General features: G+C 37.0%; 1 protein-coding gene across 14 annotated transcripts in view; it reads left to right on the top strand.

Annotated features, from left to right (window-relative positions):
• UBE3A (ubiquitin protein ligase E3A) overlaps nt 1-14,250 on the top strand; it is a 101,934-nt gene that overhangs the window by 40,483 nt on the left and 47,201 nt on the right. Inside the window, exon 1 of one of the 14 annotated variants that reach the window (XM_063698917.1) lies at nt 5,034-5,146. The exons of the other annotated variants lie outside the window; for them this stretch is intronic. Coding sequence (XP_063554987.1) covers nt 5,145-5,146 — 2 coding nt within the window. The 5' untranslated portion in view covers nt 5,034-5,144. Of the gene's footprint in view, nt 1-5,033; nt 5,147-14,250 lie in introns of those variants that run through there. 14 annotated transcript variants of the gene reach the window in all.

The raw sequence follows: 14,250 nt of genomic DNA, 5'->3' as shown, positions 1-14,250 counted from the left end.
ATGGCAGGAGTGTAAATTAGTACAGCATTTATGGAAAATAGCATGAAGTTTGCTCAGAAATTAAAAAATAGAACTACCATATGATTCAGCAGTCACACTTGGATATATATGTATTTTTATATATATATAAAAGAATAAAATCAGTGTGCTGAAGAGATCTGTGCTCCCATGTTCCTTTCAGTATCATTTGCAATACCCATGATACAGCATCAGCCTAAGTGTTCATGGATAAAGAAAATGTGGTATGTATACACAGTGGAATATACTTCAGCCATAAAAAGGAGGAAATGCTGTCATTTGTGACAGCAGGGATGAACCTGGAGGGCATTGTTGAAAGTAAGCCAGCCACAGAAAGGCAAATACTACATCTCTCTTAAATGTGGAATCTTAGGGATGTAAAATGGTGGTTACCAGGGGCTGGGGGTGGGTGGACTGGGTTGCAGAGATGTTGGTCAGAGGACACAAAAGTTAAGAGGAATTTGTTCAAGGTATCTATTGTACAACATGGAAACTAGTTAATAACAATGTATTTTTGGAAATCACTGAGAGTAGATTTTAAATGTTCTGCCATAAAATATAAGTATGTGAGGTATTCCATGTATTAATTAGCTTGATCTAGCCATTCCACAGTGTATACATATTTTGGAACATCATGTGAATACAATAAATATGTATCCTTTTTTTTGTTTTTTGTGTTTTTTTTTTTTTTTTTTTTTTTTTTGAGACAGAGTCTTGCTTTGTCACCCAGGCTGGAGTGTAGTAGCATGATCTTGGCCACTGCATCCTCTGCTTCCTGGGTTCAAATGATTCTCCTGCCTCAGCCTCCCAAATACGTATCATTTTTATTTGTCACCAAACCTGGTGTCTTGACAGGTGAAAGGAGATATGAGTATGAGTGAAACTCTTACAAAGATAGCTGAGATGATCATTGTCAGAGGTTTTAGTATGTCTAACAAAGACAAGGGAGTGATTTGCTGAAATGAGGAGGTGAAGATGTCTCAAATTTAGAAAGGCAAATATTTTGGGGGCCTAGAGTATTGGGATAGAACCATGTACAGGGACATTGAAGTCACTTTGCTGATGATGCAACTGGGGGCAAAGTGGAGGCTTAAATATGTGGGTTTAATTGACCAGAACAGAGAGGGAAAAGAGAAGGCATTCGGTTAGATGACATGAGTTTCAAATTACAAGCTGTTTTTTTGTTGTTTTTAATACAGGGAATTTTGTCGTTTATTTTTAATACAGGGAATTAGAAGAATAATGGTGGACTTAGGAGTTTTAGGAGTCACATAAAAGGGTTGCATGATAGGCAGTGCCTTTGGGGAGGAGCCAGGCTTTCATGAAAGCTAAGAAGTTGAGGGGCCATTATGTAAAGTAGTTAAAGATGGGGGATAGCCTATGGGTCTTCAGAAAGACCCATAGAGATCTTTCTGGAAGAGGTTAGGAGGATGAGTCAAGTTTAGAATGGAAGAGGATAGATGAAGCTTGCATTTGGTAGTAAAAACCAAGGATGAATGTGTGAGGCATGATTATTTGTCACAAGTTTCCAGGTGACACTCTGGCATTCAGTCCTTGTTGAATTAAGCAAGCTTTCTTACTGTTTTACTTGGCTGTGTTAAAGTAGAGTAACAGGAAATTAGACTTCCCATAATGTTTCAATAGAGCTGTTTAAGTTTCTAGCCATAATTGGTATGGGAATATAGCTCTAAACCTTCAAGGCTGCTACCATTTCTCACATTCCTATATCTAGAAACTGTAGCCAGGCAGCACTTTCAGTGAGGTGAGTAGGTCCAGGTTTGTTCAACTACTTTTGTACCAACCTAATACCTTAATAGTATTTGTCCTAATTTACAAAAATAGGTAATGAAGGATTCTTGGTTTTACCTCAGAGCTAACTGTCCATTAATGGCAACATCCCACATTTGTTGAAGCGTGATTTTGTTGTTTGTACTTTGACATGCATTTGATATTTTAAGTAACACCTTGAATGCATCTTAAATAATAATTTATATACAGTTAACGCTCCTGTTTGTTTTTAGGAATTCTTAGTGTTGCCAATTTCCTAGGATGTAGAAGAGCATAGTAAAAAAAAAAAATTATTAATACTCTTAAACAAATGTTTTTAACAACTGGACACCATTTTGTAGTTAAGCCTAGAAACAGAACTAATGCAATAACCCAGATCTTTTCATTTATTTGTATGTTTATTTTACCTGGATTTACTTTAGTTTTTTGTTTTGTTTGCTTGTTGTTTGAGATATTGTCTTGCTCTGTCATAAGTGATACAGCTGGAGTGCAGTGGTGTGATCAGAGCTGACTACAACTTTGAATTCCTGGGCTCAAGTGATCCTCATGCCTCAGCCTCCTGAGTAGCTGGGACTACAGGCATGTGCCACCATGCCAGGCTAAAACAGTGTTTTTGTTTGTTTGTTTGTTTTTTGTAGAGACAGGGTCTCACTATGTTGCCCGGGCTGGTCTTGAACTCTTGGCCCCAAAGTAATCCTTCTGCCTTGGCCTCACAAAGTGCTGGGACTACAGACGTGAGCCACCGTGCCTGGCCATGGATTTTGTTTAAATTTATAAGTACTGTGTTGTAGAATCTCTTTGTATGTATTAATTTAGACACCTTAATTTTCTTAATGATTTCATACCAGTTTCTCAGTAACTTCAGATTTTTTTTTTGAGATGGAGTCTTGCTCTGTCACCCAGGCTGGAGTGCAGTGGCGCGATTTGGCTCACTGCAACCCCTGCCTCCCAGGTTGAAGCAGTTCTCCTGCCTCAGCCACCCAAGTAGCTGAGATTACAGGCATGTGCCACCATGCCTGGCTAATTTTGTATTTTTAGTAGAGACAGAGTTTCACCATATTGGCCAGGCTGGTCTTGAACTCCTGACCTCGTGATCTGCCTGCCTCGGCCTTCCAGAGCGCTGGGATTACAGGCTTGAGCCACCACACCCGACCGGATCAGATTTTTTATGTTTAGTATTTACTCTTTACCTCTAACACTAAGGCTATGTTTCCAGATGTATAACTATAAATGGAGCAGGGGTAAATACAACAAGTGATTTATGGTTCAGTAAAGCAAGTTAGTTTTAATAAATGCTCAGTTTACTGTAAATGTCAGAAATGCCCCAGGACTCTGTCTATTGACAACTCTTCTATTTCCATCGTCAGCTCTTGCCCTCTGAACTGTAGACTGATTTATCCAACAGTTAAGTCTGGTTCTCAAACTTAACCTGTCCTAAGTGGAGCTCCTGATTTTCATCATCCCAAACCTACGTCTCTGATAATATTTTGCCATCTCAGTCAATAACAGCTTTTTTTCCCTCCTGTGCAGCCAAAAGCCTTGGAAGCATCTTTTAATTTCTCTATGTCACATACTCAAATTATTGGTAAATCTTGTTGGCTACACCTTCAAAATACCCATAATTCATTTTATTTTTTTTTAACCATTATACTTCTGTTTACTCTGTTTAAAGGCATCATCTTTTGGCAAAAGAAAGAAATTGTTTCCCAGGAGTCTTGTGCTTTACAGTGTATTCTCTAGTAGCAGCCAGAATGATCTTTTTAAAATCTGAGTTAAACCATGTTATTTACTATGCTCAGAACTTTTCAGAGGCTTCCCATCTTAAAAGTAAAATCTGGAGATTTACATGGCCCTGTATGAACTGGCTTCCTTTCATTTCTGTGATCTCTCTACCTCACTTGCTCATCTCTGTCTAAAATGGCTGTATCTTTGTCATCTTAAGGCTTGTAACTATTGTCTGTGACCCTGTGACCCTTCTTTGTGATAATCCATGTGGCTTCCTTCCTCACTTGATTCAGAGAGCTCTCTGCTCAAATGATGCTTTTCCTGACCGGCTGCATCAAAGAATGATCATGTTCTTCTGCATTCCCCTTACCTTGCTGCATTTTTCTTCATGGGATTTAATGTCATTTGACTTCTTGCATATTGATTTCTTTGTTGTTTTGCTTCTTTACTACTAGAATGGAAGCCCAATGACAGTGCCTGGCATACAGTAGGTAGTCAGTAACTACTTCCTACATGAAAGAATGAAGCTAGTAAATTTATGCAAAATGTTTGTTTCTGCCTTTTTAATTATCTTGCAGAAATGTAGGAAGAATTTTTTAGGATCAGTTTATGTATATATATAAACTGATAAGTATGTACACAGCCTGTAGAATGTGGGTAATACCACCTATCGTCTTTTTGAGCATTTACCATGTAGCAAGTCACTGTGCTCCATAATCCACATGCATTATCTTGAATTTGATAGGAGAGCTGAGCTTTTTAATCAGAGTAGACCATAGAAATACAGCTTGGATGCTTTTATTTCCTATACGATTTCTTCGGTGTACTTACACATCTATAAGCATTTATGGGTCAAGTAACATACTGAAATATTTTCTGAAGTAAAAGAAATCTCTTTAATCAAATAAGTGGTTCTCCTATAGGTTCTCATATCATATTCTTGGTCTCCAGATTGAGAAGGTCCTTTTGTATGCTTCCAGTATACTCGAAACCAGGAGGTATTCTGACATCTATTTCCCTTCAAGGTCAAATAATTAGAGAAAGGTAGGTTTAATTGACACTGTTATCGAGACAGTATCAGAAGAGAAATTGAAAAATCTCTGTTGAGACTCTGTAATTTGCTAGGTTCTGAGGATACGACAGTAAATAAGTTATTAGGTCATATACCTCAGCTTCCCATTTAATTAATAGGCAGTTATAATATATAATAGTGAGAATAGGTGCTGGTTGGTATGAGACTACAGAGGAAGAATACCTGATTATCTTAAAAGTGGTATATAAGCTGAAACCTTGAGGATGCTTAGGAATAACTAAGAATCATAGTGTTCTAGGCAGGAAGAATAACACCTGGAATCAGAGAAGACAGCAGAACAAGTCCACTGAGTAGTAAGAAGTTCCGTATTGCAGTAATGTAGAGTTAGCTGATGGGAGAAGGTGTGAAAAAATGCATTTGGATGTAGAAAGCCAGGACCACGCTAAGGCCCTTTGCTTTCTTCTGACAGACACAGGAGCCCATGAAAGGCATCACGTGTGGAAGGAAGTGACACGAGTCATAGTCTGCCCTGCTTTTCTACCACCTGAAGCATCATGTAAACCTATATCTTCTGTTTCAAATGTAAGGAAACATACTTCTAGTTCACAGTAGGGATAGTTGAATGGATGAACTGCTTCTGGCTGAATCTTCTCAAAGTAGAATGAGCAAAACATGGCTATATTATGAGATTATCTAAGGAAAGATTTTTATAATCGTGTGAATTTTGAATTTCTTTATATCTTAATTATTCCAAGAGATTTTTGGAAACATTAATGAGAATAGTTTACCTTTAGTACATAGAACTTCTTGTCAGCTATAAATGAGGATCAAACCCAAAAGAGATTAACAAAAATAAAAGGGATGCTATTTCCCCAAATTAGCAGAACTTTTTGATTCACCGAGTTCTTTGTTTTTTAACTACTGTCTGCCTCTTAACATAATTGAGTATTCAGTGATATAATATAAATAAATCACTTACTAAATGCTGATGAACGCTTGTTTTTATTAACATCTCAGCTTGTAGCATATCTTGTTGCCCATACCAGAAACCCTACCCATTACCTCTAGCTCTTCCAGCTTATTTACCTCTTACAGACTACTTATTTTAAATGTTTCCTGGGTCAATTTCATCTTTTTTTTTCTTCCTACTGCTACATTCTTTGTCTGGACTATTATAGTAGTCATTACCTAAATGGATTGCTTGCCTCCAGTTTTGCCCACTTTGGTTTCAGTTATTGAAAAGGCAAATTTTGTCAGTCACTTACCTGCTTAAAACCCTTCAGTGACTCCTCGTGTTTTAGTTCTTATCTAATGGTTTATGAATGTAGTGGGTTACGAATCTTCCGGAAGAGTGCATTTGCACTCCTGAAGTGTGCATGTATTTTTATGAGGAGAAGATCTTTAGCTTTTATTAGATTACTCCTCTTTTGGCTAAAAAAAGAATTACTTATCCTGGCTATTGAGGTCTTCCATGATCTGGCTTTTCCCTGCCTCTCCATTTTCATATTTTTGAAACTTTTCTTGAACTTTAGGCTCTTGAAGTGCTTGGAATTGTCTTATAATATCATGTTTTCAGGCCCCTGTGCTTTTACTCATTTTCCTCTATCTGAAACATTCTTCCCACCCATAGTGTCATCAGCTCCTAGTCATCTTTTGTAATTCACCTCTCCTAAGTTGCCTCTCTTTGTATTGCTATTCCTCTGTAGTCATCTCTGTGATATTGAAATAATGTGGCTTTCTCTTTCTTTAAACATCATAATTCCTTGAAGAGCCCTTTTTATGTAGCCTGACAAGCAGAATTTATACTGAAGTAGACATTTGGAAGACATTTAGTTACTGCTCAATCCTTGAAAGATGAAACTGTCCAAAGGGAAATTTAAAAGGGAAAGTATCTAATAGCTGATCCCTGGAGAATACAAATGTCTCTAGATTTGGAAGGGAAGTCTCTGAAAAACAGACAGAGAGAAGGGAGGAAACCAAGAAATAGTGTCCTAGACCCAAAAGTCAATAATTTCCAAAAGGTCTATATTTCTTAGGAAGGCCAAGTAAAATAAGTAGTGAAAAGTGATGACCTGACTAGAGCAGATTCTTCATTTCCAGTTACAGAAGATAGGTTATAGGTACAGTAAGCTCTGGACGTGTTCTTTTCCCACATGGAATGTTATTCGTGTTCTGCACTGCTGCTTTGAACTATTCCTTTTACTCTCTCAGCATAAAAATCCCTGCTCCTTTGAAGCTTATGCCTTCTGGTTTTGTCTTCCTCTGTCTGCCTTCAGTGAGCTATCAGTTTCTTCTGGGTTTTTGAAGACTGATACCTGAACTTATTCTTCTTCACTCTTTCCCAAATCTGCTGCCATCTTTATTTATATGATTAACCCCTCAGTCCCTAGCAAGTCAAATTCCCATCCGTTTTTATCTACAGTAACGTTCACCTCTGCATCACTGCTGCTTCCCATGTCTACAGGCATGCCAACTCAAAACTGTTTTACCCCAAAAGCTTCAGTGAAAACACCTTTTCTCAGGTTGCAGTCTTTGAATGCTTTTCTACTATCTTAAACTTGTTTTCTTTCATTGCGCCTTTTCTTCCTTCTCTTAGAGACTTGTCCTATGGCTCTTCTACTGTCTTCCAGCTACAATTCCCTCTTGTTCCTGACATGTACTGCTAAGAGCCAGGAGATGGATAAGTAGTAGTATTTCACATGTACTTTTTTCTCTGGGGAGCAGTAGTCATATAATAATTGATTAGGATAAAACAGGTTTTTATCAGTTTATATAAGAGGTAAAGAAAACAATGGGGTAGAGTTTTAAAAATTGTCAAAAACAACAAATTTTACCATATTGATGATTTGAAGTGTACAGTACAATTGTGGTAACTGTGCACATTGTTGTGCAGCAGATCTCTAGAACTTTTTCATCTTGTAAAACAGAAACTCTACATTCATTGAACAACTCTTCTTTTCCCCCTTCTTCCTATTCCTTGGCAAATGCCATTCTACTTTTTGCCTCTAAAATTTGACTGTTTTGGCTACTTCATGTCAGTGGAATCATTAAGTATTTGTCTTTTGTTGACTGGCCTATTTCACATAGCAATATCCTCAAGGTTCATTTGTGTTGTAGCATATTACAGAATTTCTTTCTTTTCTTTTAGGCTGAATAACATTTTGTTATATATGTATACCACATTTTCTTTAACCATTTGTTGATGGATGTTTAGGTTCCTTCCACTTCTTGAATATTGTAATGTTGAAATAAACATGGGTGTACAAATATTTTTTTGAGAACCTGTTTTTAATACATTTGGAAGTATACCCAGGTGTAGGATTACTGGATCATACGTATTCTATTTTTTTTTAGATTTTTTTTTTTTTTTTTTTTACAGGAGTTCTAGGTTCACAGAATTGAGAGGAAGGTACAGAGATTTCCCCTGTACCTCCTTCCACACACGTGTATAGATTCTCTCATAGCCAGTGTGCATCTCCCACCAGAGTGGTACATGTCTTTCTGATGAACCTATATTGATACATCATAATTACCCAAAGTCCGTAGTTTATATTAGGGATCATTCTTAGTGCTGTACGTTCTGTGGCTTTGAACAAAGTACAATGACATGTATCTACCATTATATCATACAGAATGTTTTCACTGCCCCAAAATCCTCTGTGTTCTGCCTATTTATCTTTCCTTCCCTCCCACTCCTTGGCAATCACCGATCCTTTTACTGTGTCTCTAACTTTGCCTTTTCCAGCATATTATATACTTGTAATCATACAGTATATAGCCTTTTCAGCTTGACTATTTTTACTTACTAATATGCATTAAAGTTTCTTCCATGTCTTTTCATAGGTTGTTAGTACCTCTCTTTTTCCATTTTCTGGACATATCACAGTTTGTGAATGAATATTCACCTAATGAAGGACATTGTGGTTGCTTCCACATTTTGCTAATTATGAATAAAACTGCTGTAGATATCGGTGTGCAGGTGTTTGTGTGGACTTAGGTTTTCAGCGACTTTCTGTAAATACTAGGGAGTGCAGTTGCTGGATCTTATGGTAAAAGTGTTTAGTTTTGTAGGAAGCATCCAAACTGTCTTCTAATATGACGCTATCCTTTTACATTTTTCACCAGCAATGAGTGAGTGTTTCTGTTCCTCTACATCTTCACCAGTATTTGGTGTTATCAGTGTTCTGAATTTTGTCCATTCTGATAGGTGTGTAGAGGTATCTTATAATTTTAATTTGTGTTTCTCTGATGCCATATGATGTGTGGGACATCTTTTCATATGCTGAATTGCCATCTGTATATCTTTGGTGAGGTGTCTGTTAAGGTTGTTGGCCAATTTTTTAATTGAGTTGTTTGTTTTCTTGTGGAATTTTAAGAGTTCCTTACACTGTCTCTGTCTGTCTTGTCTGTCTGTCTGTCTGTCTATTGAGACAGAGCCTCACTCTGTCACCCAGGTTGCAGTACAGTGGCACAGTCTTGGCTCCCTGCAACCTCTGCCACCTGGGTTCAAGTGATTCTCCTGCGTCAGCCTCCCGAGTAGCTGGGATTATACGCGTGCGCCACCACACCTGGCTAATTTTTGTATTTTTAGTAGACACGGGGTTTCACTATGTTAGCAGGCTGGTCTCGACCTCCTGACCTCAAGTGATCCACCCACCTTGGCCTCCCAAAGTGCTGGGATGTGAGCCACCACGCCCAGCCTCCTTACACATTTTAGTTAATAGTTCTTTATCAGATGTGTCTTATGCAGATATTTCCTCCCTATCTGTGGCTTGTCTTTTCATACTCTTGACATTGTCTTTTGCAAAAGACAACAATTTTTAAGAAACAAGTAGACAATTTTAATGAAGTCTGGCTTATCAGTTCTTTTCTTCATGGTTGGTACCTTTGGTGCCGTATCTAAAAAGTCATCACCAAACCCAAGATCTAGATTTTTTTCTTATGTTATCCTCTAGGAGTTTTAAGAGTTTTACATTTAATTCTCTGGTTTATTTTGAGTTTATTTTTGTGAAGGGTGTAAGACCTGTGTCTAGACTCTTTTTTTTTTTGCATGTGGATGTTCAGTTATTACCACTGTTTATTGAAAAAGACTATTTTCTTCATTGTATTGCCTTTGCCTCTTTGTCAAATACTGCCATTGCTCCTTTGACTGTGTGGGTCCATTTCTGGGCTCTCTATTCTGTTTCGTTGATCTGTTTTGTCAGTTCTTTTGTCAGTACCACACCATCTTGACTACTGTAGTTTTACAGTAAATCTTGAAATCAGTAGTGTCCATCTGGCTTTTTCTGTCAATATTGAGTTGTCTCTCACGGGTCATGGAATAGCTCTTCATTATTTAGTTATTTGATTTCTTTCATCAGAGTTCTAAAACATTTTTCCTCATATATCTTGTACTAATTTTGTTAGATCTGTACTTAAATATTTCATTTTGGGACACGCTAATGTAAAATGGTATTGTGTTTTTAATTTCAAATTCAGCTTATGCGTTGCTGGTTTACAGGAAAGCTATTAACTTTTTTATATGAGCCTTGTATCCTGCAGCTTTGCTATAATCACTTATTAGTTCTAGGAGGTTTTTGTTGTTTTTCTTTTTCTTTTTTTCAATTCCTTCTCTGTTCTACACATACAGTCATTTCATCTGCAAACAAAGGCAGTTGTATTTTTTTGTTCCCTGTTAGTATACCCTTTATTTCCTTTTCTTGTCTTAGCTAGGACTTCCAGTATGGAGTGGTGAGGTGGGGATATTCTTGTCTTGTTCCTGATCTTAGTAAGAAAGTTTCTAGTTTCTCATCATTAAGGATGGTGTTAGCTGTATGTTTTTTGTAAACGTTCTTTATCAAGTTGAAGGTGTTCCCTCTACTCCTAGTTTACTAGTTTCTATCATGAGTGGGTGTTAAATTTTGTCGCATACTTCTCTCCATCTATGGTATGGTCATGTGATTTTTCTTCTTTAGTCTGTTGATATGGTGAATTGCATTAATTGATTTTCCAATATTGAACCAGTCTTGCATACCTGGGATAAATCCTGCTTTGTGCTGGTGTATACTTCTTTTTATACATTGTAGTTTTTAGTTTGCTAATACTTTGCTAATACAAAGATTTTTGCATCTTTGTTCATGACAAATATGGGTCTATAGTTTTCTTTTCTGATAATGTCTTTGTCTGGTTTGGGTATTAGAGTAATGCTGACTTCATACAATGAGATAGGAGCATCTCCTTTGCTTCTGTCTTCTGAAGGAGATTGGAGAGAACTGGTGTGGTTTCTTCCTTAAATGTTTAGTAGAATTCATCAGAGAATCCATCTGGGCCTGATGCCTTCTCTTTTAGAACATTATTAATTATGGATTTAATTTCTTTAATATATGCTTTTTAATCAAGATTATTTCTTCTTAGAGTTCTAATAGACTGTGTCTTTTAAGGAATTGATTCATTTCATCTAGGTTACCAAATTCGTGGCCGTAAAGTTGTTCATAATATCCCTTGATTATCCTTTTAATGTCCATGAGATCTGTAATAATGTCCACTCTTTTCATTCTGATATTAGTTATTTTGTCCTTTGTCTCTTTTTCTTAGCCTGGCTAGAGGCTTATTGATTTTATTGATCTTTTCAGAGAACTAGTTGATTTCTTTGATTTTTCTCTATTGATATCTTGTTTTCAATTTCATTGATTTCTGCTCTAATTTTTATTACTTCTATTTGGATTTAATTTGCTTTTTCTAGTTTCATAAGTTGGTAGCTCAGATAATTGATTTTTAGATCATTCTTTTCTTTTCTTTTTTTGAGATGGAGTCTCGCTTTGTCGCCCAGGCTGGAGTGCAGTGGCACGATCTTGGCTCACTGCAAGCTCCGCCTCCCAGGTTCACGCCATTCTCTTGCCTCAGCCTCCTGACTAGCTGGGACTACAGGCGCCTGCCACCACGTGTGGCTAATTTTTTTGTATTTTTAGTAGAGACAGGGTTTCACTGTGTTAGCCAGGATGGTCTTGATCTCCTGACCATGTGATCCACCCGCCTCAGCCTCCCAAAGTGCTGGGATTACAGGCGTGAGCCACAGCACCCAGCCTAGATAATTCTTTTCTAATAAATGCATCAGTGTTGTATGTTTCTTTCTAAGCGCTGCTTTCACTGTATCCCACAAATCTGGATAAGTTGTGTTTTCATGATATTTTCAATTTATAATGGTATTATTGGGACACAACCCAATAAGTAAGTTTAGGAGCATTTGTATGCATAAGCACAATTGTTGACATTATTTTGAACAAATTCTTATTTGTTAGATCAATTAAGTATAAGAAAAATAAAAGGTTTTATTTTACTTTCAGTGTTTCCTTCTTTTGATGCTCTATATATGTAGATTTCAGTTTCTGAACTTCCCAACACTTATTGCAAGGCAGGTGTACTGACAACAAATTTCCTTAATTTTTGTCTGAGAAAGTGTTTCTTTTTAACTTTTGAATAATAATCTCACAAGGTAGAGTGCTAGGTTTATGGGTTTTTTTCTCTCAACACTATGAATATTTCACTCTTTTTCTTGTAGGAAGTCACATGTATTTTTTCTTTTTTTTCTTTTTTTCCTCTACAGGTAAGGTGATTTTTTCCCTCTGGCTTACTTCGGATTTTTTTCTTATCCTTGAATTTCTGTAATTACAACGTTTTATGCCCAGATGTAGTTTTTTGGCATATTTTCAAGCTCAGAGATTCTTCATCCATGCCCAGCCTACTAATAAGCCCATCAAAGGCATTCTTCATTTCTCTTACAGTGTTCTGTTTTTTGTTTTTGTTTGTGTTTTATCTCTAGCACTTCCTTTTGGTTCTTAGGATTTTCATCTCTACTTTTTTAACGTGTTGTTTACTCAGTTCGTTAGGGCCCTTAGCATATTAATCATAGTTGTTTTAGATTCCAAGTTTGATAATTCCAAATCCCTGCTGTATCTGGTCCTGGTGCTTGTTTTTTTACCTTTTATTATGCCCTGTAATTTTTTTCTTGATAGCTTGGACATGATGTACTAGGTAAAAGGAACTGTTGTAAATGAGCCTTTAGTAATGTGGTTGTAAGGTGTAGGGAGAGGAGAAGAGTTCTGTAGTCTTATGATTAGGTCAGTCTTTTTAGTGAGCTTATGCCTCTGGACTGTGAACTTCACAAGTGTTTCTCAATCCCACCCCTCCCTCATTCCCTTAGTTAGAACAAGATAGCTATAATGGCCTGAAGTTGGGTTATTTCTCTTCCCCTACATCATTTTGGCTTTGCTACAACCCCAGCAGGTTAGGCTCTGGTTAACTAGTTTCTCCTGAGGACAAACCTTGTTAAGACCGGAATAGTCTAGTGTACTTGAAAATCATTTCTCTTTGCCTCCCCTGCTGAGGGTTGAGGATTTTTCTCCTATATTTAGTGTGAGAAGCTGGTCAATTGCCTGGATGTAAAACTTAGAAAATTGTAGGGCTCCCCCTATAATTGGGTAACTCTGGAGTTTTTAGCTTTCAGAGTTGTCCACAATGAGCCTTCATCAATTTGTCCATTACGCTTCAGGATTTCCTACCCCGTGGAGGTTTCTGCTTGTGTTTTTCATCTCAGATAAATGGTGATGCTATGTGTTCACCTGTCCTCTGCTCTCACAGGCAGTCATTTGCCCTGTGACCTCACTTATCCTATCTCAGATTTGTTTATTTTTAAGTTTGTCATTTTTTACTTGTTGTTAGGATGGAGTGGTGACTTCCAAGCTCTTTATATGTGGAACTGGAGGTTTCTATTTCAAATTTTTTGAGGGATCTTCATGTTGTTTTCCATAGTGCCTGGCACCATTTTACATTTTCACCAGTGGTGTGTAAGGGTTCCAGTTTCTCCATATCTTCACCAATACTTATTTTCTGTTTTTTTAATGGTGGCCATCCTAATGGTTTCAGATGATGTATCACTGCAGTTTTAATTGACATTTCTCCCTACTGATCAGTGATGGTGAGAATCTTTTCATGGGCTTATTGCCCATTTGTATGTATTCTTTGGAAAAATGACTATTCAAGTCCTTTGTCCACTTTTTAACTAGATTTTTTGTTGTTGAATTGTAGGAGTTATTTATATATTCTGGATATTAACCAAATAACAGATACATGGTATGGAAATATTTTCTCCTGTTTTGTAGGTTGCCATTTTACTCCATTTACTGTTTGCTTTGTAGAAATTTTTGAGTGTATGTATCCCCAGTTTGTCTGTTTTTGCTTTGGTTGCTTGTGCTTTTGGTGATCTATTCAAGAAATCATTGCCAAGTCCAATGTCATGAAGCTTTTTCTCCATGTTTTCTTGTAGTAGTTGTATAATTCGATGTTTTAAGTTTAGGTCTATAATCCAGCTTGAGCTCATCTTTGTATATGGTGTGAGATAAGGCTCCAACTTCATTCTTTTGCATGTTAGATTCCAGATTTCCCAATACAGTTCGTTGAAGAACCTCTTTTCCCTATTTCTGTGTTCTCTCTTCTGCTCACTTGGTCTGTATATCTGTCTTTATGCCAGCACCATAGTGTTTTGATTACTATAGCTTTGCAATATCTTTAGAAATCAGGGAATGTGAGGCCTCTAGCTTTGTTTTTTGTCCAGATTGTTACGGCTATTCAGGGTCCTTCAAGATTCTGTATTAATTTTAAGATTTTTTTTTCTATTTCTGTAGAAAATGCCACTGGGATTTTGATAGGGA

This window comes from Gorilla gorilla, chromosome 16 (genome assembly GCF_029281585.2).
Source record: "Gorilla gorilla gorilla isolate KB3781 chromosome 16, NHGRI_mGorGor1-v2.1_pri, whole genome shotgun sequence".
NCBI lineage: Eukaryota > Metazoa > Chordata > Mammalia > Primates > Hominidae > Gorilla > Gorilla gorilla.
This window is presented reverse-complemented; position numbering and strand designations above follow the sequence as displayed.